This window comes from Mus caroli, unplaced genomic scaffold (assembly GCF_978045245.1).
Source record: "Mus caroli unplaced genomic scaffold, Mus_caroli_1 scaffold_2, whole genome shotgun sequence".
NCBI lineage: Eukaryota > Metazoa > Chordata > Mammalia > Rodentia > Muridae > Mus > Mus caroli.
In genome coordinates this window covers 104,396,974-104,405,741 of record NW_028227257.1, presented here as the reverse complement: position 1 = coordinate 104,405,741, position 8,768 = coordinate 104,396,974, and the positions used below count along the sequence as shown (strand labels likewise).

The 8,768-nt window shown below is 43.6% G+C and overlaps 2 protein-coding genes across 2 annotated transcripts; both read right to left on the bottom strand.

The window, feature by feature from the left end:
- Window positions 1-774: 774 nt before the first annotated feature.
- On the bottom strand, window positions 775-4,031 carry LOC147005891 (intraflagellar transport protein 70A2). The gene has a single exon (XM_085834777.1). It carries the CDS (start codon window positions 4,005-4,007, stop codon window positions 2,013-2,015), a length of 1,995 nt encoding a protein of 664 aa, XP_085690903.1. The 5' UTR covers window positions 4,008-4,031; the 3' UTR covers window positions 775-2,012.
- Window positions 4,032-4,987: 956 nt separating this feature from the next.
- LOC147005890 (intraflagellar transport protein 70A1) lies at window positions 4,988-7,707 on the bottom strand. Its single transcript, XM_085834776.1, has one exon. The coding sequence runs from the start codon at window positions 7,590-7,592 to the stop codon at window positions 5,598-5,600; it is 1,995 nt and encodes a 664-aa protein (XP_085690902.1). The 5' UTR covers window positions 7,593-7,707; the 3' UTR covers window positions 4,988-5,597.
- Window positions 7,708-8,768: the final 1,061 nt, after the last annotated feature.

Sequence of the window (8,768 nt, the reverse complement as noted above, 5' to 3'; positions counted from 1 at the left end):
TCGGGAGCCTGGCCTCCCGCTGTAGGTGACTCTGTCCTTTTGGTGAGCCTGCCCGCCCTTTCTTTGTATTAAATAGAAGGAGAGTGTAAGGAGCGATGATTTGATTTGGTGTGTTGGTTACAGAAACGGCTCTGGCATCTGTTACTTCCACTCTGTGATCCATTACTTCTCTTCAGCTAATGGCACTGCCGAGATGTGGACGTGCAGGGGATCCGAGGCAGGCTGCGAAGCCTATCACGCAGCTAAAGCTCCATTACATCTTCACTTCACCCGCTTCTCTATCTCCAGATAGCTGGTGGACAGGCAGCTGGAGACCTCACCTCAGGGGCAGGAGAGGCTCCACGTGTTCCAAGAATAACTGAGTGTTTGTGCATCTGGGATATCTACATTATAATAGCCCATCAATAAAAATTTTGAACCAAAAGGTAGTATTTCATTTTAGGAACTAATTAAGAATAAATCTCTCCTCCAATGAGAAAACATGCATTTTTAGATAAACTGAAAAAGGAAGTTAAGAAATTTCCTTCCTTAATTAAAAGAAATTATTAAAATAAATACTTTTATCATTTCTAAATATTAATACAATACATAGTTTATGCACAATGTTGCAGGAAAAAAGGATTGTCTCATATACATTCACCACTAGGGTTGTAAACAAAAATACCAGGTTAAAACATACCTCAAATTTCTTAGTAATGAGTAAGTTATTAGATAACATTGCTCTAAATGGTTAACATTTTCTATAAGTCAAAATGCTAGAAAGCATTAATTTGGAATATGGTTATATATTTCATTTTGACCAGAATGATCATTCCAGGTTATAAAAGAAGGAAACTTTTCTTTGTATGGATTTTACTGAAATAGATGTTATTGCCATAACTGTAGAAAGGGTCTAGAGACTGGAAGGACTTAAGACTGTGGGGAGTAAGTAAATTCTTTAAGACTTACAGGCTGTACAATATCCACAATTTATTCCCTCCCCTCTTTTTTTTCCATTTTCAGTTCAACACTTCTCTCTAAACTAAAAACATTCAAAAGCTTCCAGACGTGTGCTTCTAAGACAGCTCAGCAAGTAAAAGCACTTCCTGGGCAAGACTGAGGGCTTGAGTTCACAACAGAAAGGGGAAACCTACTCACTAAAGTTGGAGTTCTGACCTCTGCAAATACATAGCACCTGTGTGCCATGCACGCACGCACGTGTGTGCGAGCACACAAGCACACGCGCGCACGCACACACACACACACACACACACACACACCTTTTAAAAAAGAACTTTCACACTTACTATTGATGAAGTTCAATCAACTATGGAAAGACCGAAGCAGAAGGAAAAATGAAATGTTGACTATACCAAACAACATCATCAGGGGAGAAAAGTGGAACTGCTTGCTGAAGATAAGCTGAAAAGAACCTAGGAAAATAGGTACTTGTACTTTCAAAAAGATTAGGCCAGGTCCAGACTAGACATTGGTTTTTGAAGAGGTCCAGAGAGTGAAAGATCTCAAACAGTGACAGAAAAGACCTCACAAAAGCAACAAACAAAGCTGTCAACCAAAAGAAATAAAAAGCCTCGAGCCATATGGTTAAGAGTATTTATTGGAAAGCACAGACTATCAAGAGAAAGAAGTCTGCCTTCTGTTTCTCTTTGCTAATGGAGAGATGGTTTGTTGTGGTCCAGCAACTGGGTCTACTAGGCAGTCGCAGAAGGACTGTATGCCAGTAACTGACTAGTTCGTAGTCCCCTTTACAGCACAAAGATGAAACTCTAAGAGCTGCTCAGTGCTTGTGCATCTACAGAGATGCCATTGCAGCATCTGAGGACTGTGTCGAGTCATAAAAACGCAGGAGCCTATAATACACATATATGAAGGCTACCAAGGTGGAAAGGCTGTCATAGTGTTAAGTATACAGAGTCAAACAAGAAACAAATAGAAAAGAAATAAAACTGTTAAGGAAAATACAGAAAAATACAGAATCTAAAAAGCCCTTCTAATGACCTTTTGACAAGTAACTACATATTCCACCCTATGATCTCATAAATCAAAGCTTTCAACTGTCTGGACTCATATGTGACTGTATTCTTCCCAGTGTGCATTCTTTCTTCCTCCAAGGGCTGTTCTATGACAGCAGGGATGTTTCTGCCAAAAATTTCACAGTGCTCTAGAAACTGCACACATTCTTGAATGACACTGTCCCTTAGCATGATTGTGTGCTTTGACATGTTCTCTAGTAAGGACAGGAAACATCTCTTGGCATAATACCACGTATCGGTGCCTAGCTTTTTATGGTAAGGCTCCAGGCTTTTGATAACCCGAGAGATGCCAAAGTCATAGTTTCCTTTGGCACAATACAGGGTTCCTATCACCAAATTCACAATGCAAAGGTGGTAGATTTTCTTGTCTGGGTCACCATAAGAGAGTTGTTCCTCCTCCTTCTCAATCTTCCTCATGAGCTCCTCAGCTTCCTCGTTTTGACTTGTCATGATATAGGAAACACAGAGGTTGGCTAACACGATAGCGCTGACACTCAGGATGTTATCATAATTCTTCTTGACAATGGGCTCATAGAAACCAATGGCCTCTTTGTACTTGTTCTCCTGCATGAAGAGGACATGGGCCACGTTCAGCTTCCACACATCATGGTCATTACAGAATTCCACAGATTTGCGGAAGATCTTCTCCACCATTGGGTAATTCTCAAGATTCCAGTAGATTTTTGCCTGGGCCATCAGTACAGGAATATACTTCTCAAGAGTTTCATCATATTCGTTTACAGCCTTTATGACAATTTCATCATCTCTGTTATGCCTTGCTTCTTGAACTTGCTTAGTGAGTCTCCGGAGCTGCTCAGTCAGCATGCCAGCCAACCCATCAAGTTTAATGAAAGCCTCTTCGGGAGCTGTCTGGCAAGTGATCATGGCATCCAAGAAGTCATAGAGATAGGGTGTGAGGAACTTGTAAGTCAAGTGGGCATTTTCTGCCAGGACATCGGCTGCCAGGTCAAAATACTCATATTTACAGTAGAGCAGCAGCAGGTTGCCAAAGGTCTCTGGGGGGAAGGGGTTCTGCTGGAGTAGAAACTGGAGCTTTTCAAAGCCCTCTGTGGGCTTGGCATCCATGTTCATCAGAGCCTGGTTGTGGAGGGTCACGGGGTCCAGCTCTTCCTCTGCTCTGGGTGGCATGTCAGTGAGGGCTTCCTGGGCTGCCTCGTAGTTTCTCAGCTGGTACTCTATGGCTGCCTTGAGGTTGAAGGCTTCGACCAGAGCAGTCTGGTGAAGGACTACAGTGTTGCCAACACTGCGAACATCAATGCCCTCCGTGGTCATGCCCACACCGAGTTCTGGGTGTTGACGGATGCCACGCTCAATGATATTGGCAATATGCTTCAGCGCTGGGGCATAGTGCCTGTTGCTGTAACAAGCTAAAGCTAGGTTGTAAGATACATCGGGCTGGTAGCCAGAAGCCTGCAAGGCGGCAAAGAACTTGGAGCAGGCAGCTTCATAGTGTCCCTCCTTGTAGAGCAGACAACCCATGTTGACCAAACCATCTGGGTCATTCTCCCCTCCACTGTCTTCTCCAGCTTCTCCACTCAGCAGCTGCTCCACCAGGCTCCTGGCTCCTGGGAGGTCACCTTCACTGTACTTGATAGCAGCTTGTAAACGAAGGACCCGGCTATAGAAGGTGGGGTTGTCCAGGAGGAAGGCGACCCTGGTGGCCTCTGGATACAGGCAGGCCTTGTACAGCGCCTGGGCCTGGTACAGGCGGTACTGCTCGAGTTCCGGGTGCATCTGGCTCAGCTGCTCATAGCACTCTGCAGCGAGCTCGAACTCCTGCAGGCGGTAGTAGCAGTAGGCCAGCAGCGACAGCCCTGCGCGGCTGCGGGAGCTCCTCTGCAGCTCTGCGCTCAGCAGCTGCACGGCCTCTGAGTAGCGGGAGTCGCGGATGAGCCTGTACACCACCGCTGTGAACTCACCGTCGGGGATCTGCGAGTTGCTCAGCCCCGCCATAACTGTCAAGATTGAGTGTGCTTGTTCCCATGGCAACAAGCCAACGGAAACGGAAGTCTGGAGATTTTTTTTTTTTTAACGTATCCAGGAAGTTTGTTTCTAAGAGAAGGATCTAGCCATTCCTGGAAGGGAAGTGTGGTGACTTGGAAGGGAAGTTCATTAAGTTCCTGAACGTAAAGCAGAAGAATATATGTATATATGTATATATTCTTCTGTGTTTCTCTTAAACATGAAATCCTCATATCTTGAGTGAACAGCAACAGGTCAAATAATAATGTAAAAACACTTTACAGTCAAATCTCTGACATACCTGCTACCTTTTCTCTACCTAAAGGGATGATTGTATGTGTATGAATGTAGATACTTCATATATCTACACAACCCCTGTAAAAATATCAACCATTCCCCGTTTCTGGAAGAAAAAAGGCATTTTATTATAGGAACAGCGTAGTTGAAAGCTGTTGTTGCATTGCAAGAATTTGGTGGTTTTGTGCGTTCCAAACTTTCAAAGCCTAATTTTTTGATGTTCTGTAAGATAGACCGATAATTATTAAAAACAAAAGAACATCATGGAAAAATAAGAGTTTACTTTATGCTTTTGGGAACTGGAGGGCTCTAGTCCAGCGAGGAGCACTCTCCATGGGCTACCTGTGAGAGCTAACTGGGATGGCTGCGGCCACAAAAATGGTAAAATGAAGGAAAAAAAATTCAGATGCTCTGAATTTTATGTAACTTTAAATCATGTAAGTATAACTTCACGTATCAATATTTATATTCCATTAATGTCAGAAGGGACTTTGATAATGTCAAATAGAATAAAATGTACTTCCCTTTCTGAAGATACTAAGAGATGAAACCCTAGGATTAATGTCGTCTAATAGCTACACCTGTATAGGAATTAAACATTGATTTTAAAATTACTTATATTATCAAACACTACAAAAGGTCAATTATGAACAGTAAAAAAATCAGATATTTATCAATTGTTTATTAGCTTCAAAGAACAGCACTATTTTTTTTTATTTAGAAACAAAATTTCACAGTGGATTTTGAACATTTTAGGAAAGAGCCACTAACAACACAAAAACTGTTGTTAAATGTTACTTCTTCCTTTAAAAAGTAAAACAAAACCCCAAATCAATGAAAAACTTTAAAATCTACAATTGTACAAAACTTCTACACAACAAAGAGAATAATCATAAGGATACACTAAAGCAGAACATGTAATTCCTGAAACTACTTCTAAAGCCCAAATGTCATCTAGCTAAGGCCCATGGCAGATACGTGTCCTCCATGGGTAAAATGATGTTGTTCACAAACAACAAAGCACAGTATGAAACAGCAATGAAAAGATGTGGACATTGTAAACTTTATCGGATGGTACTTCCTCCTTTCAGTTATTGTAAATAAATGCTTCTGGGTTCACTTGCGATCTTATTTAATGAAGGTTCTCATCAAGAAAAGCTATATCTAATTGAATAAATCAGACAATGCATACCATGTAAAGAGTGTGAAAATTCGAAAGCTTAGAGTTGAAACACAATGCCAACATAACAAAGCCTTTATCATAAAAGTCAGTAACAGAAGCAACTACATATTCCACCCTATGACCTCATAAATCAAAGCTTTCAACAGTCTGGACTCATATGTGACTGTATTCTTCCCGGTGTGAATTCTTTCTTCCTCTAAGGGCTGTTCTAGAAGAGCAGGAATGTTTCTACCATAAAGTTCACAGTACTCTAGAAACTGGACACATTCTTGAACAACACCGTCACAAAGCACTATCATATGCTTTGACATGTTCTCTAGTAAGGACAGGAAACATCTCTTGGCATAATACCACGTATCGGTGCCTAGCTTTTTATGGTAAGGCTCCAGACTTTTGATAACCCGAGAGATGCCAAAGTCATAGTTTCCTTTAGCACAATACAGGGTTCCTATCACCAAATTCACAATGCAAAGGTGGTAGATTTTCTTGTCTGGGTCACCATAAGAGAGTTGTTCCTCCTCCTTCTCAATCTTCCTCATGAGCTCCTCAGCTTCCTCGTTTTGACTTGTCATGATATAGGAAACACAGAGGTTGGCTAACACGATAGCGCTGACACTCAGGATGTTATCATAATTCTTCTTGACAATGGGCTCATAGAAACCAATGGCCTCTTTGTACTTGTTCTCCTGCATGAAGAGGACATGGGCCACGTTCAGCTTCCACACATCATGGTCATTACAGAATTCCACAGATTTGCGGAAGATCTTCTCCACCATTGGGTAATTCTCAAGATTCCAGTAGATTTTTGCCTGGGCCATCAGTACAGGAATATACTTCTCAAGTGTTTCATCATATTCATTCACAGCCTTTTTAATAATTTCATCATCTCTGTTATGCCTTGCTTCTTGAACTTGCTTAGTGAGTCTCCTGAGCTGCTCAGTCAGCATGCCAGCCAACCCATCAAGTTTAATGAAAGCCTCTTCAGGAGCTGTCTGGCAAGTGATCATGGCATCCAAGAAGTCATAGAGATAGGGTGTGAGGAACTTGTAAGTCAAGTGGGCATTTTCTGCCAGGACATCGGCTGCCAGGTCAAAATACTCATATTTACAGTAGAGCAGCAGCAGGTTGCCAAAGGTCTCTGGGGGGAAGGGGTTCTGCTGGAGTAGAAACTGGAGCTTTTCAAAGCCCTCTGTGGGCTTGGCATCCATGTTCATCAGAGCCTGGTTGTGGAGGGTCACGGGGTCCAGCTCTTCCTCTGCTCTGGGTGGCATGTCAGTGAGAGTTTCTTGGGCTACCTCAAAGTTTCTTAGCTGATACTCTATGGCTGCTTTGAGGTTGAAAGCTTCAATCAGAGCAGTCTGGTGAAGGACTACAGTGTTGCCAACACTGCGAACATCAATGCCCTCCGTGGTCATGCCCACACCGAGTTCTGGGTGTTGACGGATGCCGCGCTCAATGATGTCAGCGATATGCTTCAGAGCAGGCGCGTACTGCCGACTGCTGTAATAGGCCAAAGCCAAGTTGTAGGAAAGGTCAGGCTGGTAGCCAGAAGCCTGCAGGGCTGCTAAGAACTTGGAACAGGCAGCTTCATAGTGTCCCTCCTTGTAGAGCAGACAACCCATGTTGACCAAACCATCTGGGTCATTCTCCCCTCCACTGTCTTCTCCAGCTTCCCCACTCAGCAGCTGCTCCACCAGGCTTCTGGCTCCTGGGAGGTCACCTTCACAGTACTTGATAGCAGCTTGTAAACGAAGGACTCGAGTCTGATAGTTGGGGTTGTCCAGGAGGAAGGCGACCCTGGTGGCCTCTGGATACAGGCAGGCCTTGTACAGCGCCTGGGCCTGGTACAGGCGGTACTGCTCGAGTTCCGGGTGCATCTGGCTCAGCTGCTCATAGCACTCTGCAGCGAGCTCGAACTCCTGCAGGCGGTAGTAGCAGTAGGCCAGCAGCGACAGCCCTGCGCGGCTGCGGGAGCTCCTCTGCAGCTCTGCGCTCAGCAGCTGCACGGCCTCTGAGTAGCGGGAGTCGCGGATGAGCCTGTACACCACCGCTGTGAACTCACCGTCGGGAACTTTAGAGCTGCTTTGCCACGCCATAGCCTCCAAAATTGTAGCGCGTGCTAGTTTCCAAGGCAACTAGGTTACCGGAAACGGAAGTTCATCCAGCGGGTGGCGGTTAGGTCTGAGGTAGAAAGGATCTGTTCGGCATGACTAGGAACCATTGACATAATCCCTGAATTTTTTTGTTTTGTCTTATAAGATTACAAACTGGGTCGGGACAGAAGTCGGAGAAGGGACAGAAACCTGTTGCACGCAGTCCAGACATTATACTCCCGGTTTCTTCCGGCATGCAACATTGCTACTTCCCCAATGGGACGTATTCACTTTGCATTCTGGGAGTTGTAGTCTTATTTCACGACTACTTAAATCTTGGGACTTTGGCGTATTGTTTGTGTATTCAATTCAGATAGGAAAAGGTCATAAGACTTTTAGGCCAGTAGTAGGAGTTTTTGACTCCCTTTACTCGTTAGAACAAGTGAGCGTTGCTTGTTTTCTAGCTAGATAGTGTGACCTCTCTGTGGAAGGGCAGTAACCTGATTAGGGTCTCGGGTCCCTGGAGGTTTTTTGAGGCTTGTACTTTTTTCCATATTGTATATTTTGAAATCTGCTGAATTATCCATCAGTGCTGAACTAAGTGTGTACTTCTTAATAGAACAGTACAGTGACCAAGCATTTTGCACCAAGTAGAAAATGATCTACAAATGGTGGGCATTTTGTTTGTTTGCTTGTTTGTTTTTGTTTTTTGAACGTCCGTTTATTAAGAATATAGCAAGCAAAGGTAAAATAGTAGGAACTAGCAGATAGAAACATCAGATCGATAATTCAATATAATCAAATTGAAGGCTTACAAATATTTAGTTGAAATCAACGAGGGCAGCCATTGAAGAGGTTAGCTAGGCTTCCCAATGAGAGTCCTAGGCAGAGCAGAATGTCTAGTTGGGTAACTGTGCTAAGTAAAATCACACAAGCCAAGGAGCAGATAGACAATAGCATCAAATCAGGCTTTCCCCAGAATTGACTAAAGCAGACTTTCTGAAAGCGTCATAGTTGAGTTCCTGACCCAGATTCTCAGCAGAAGTAGCTCTCTGTCACCTCCATTAAGCCATCTCCATCACCAAGATGGAGATAGATAGTGTGATGGTGAGATGGCAGAAACCTTTTAAAATCTCAGTGACACATCTTTTCCAACAATGCCACATCTTCCCCAACAGC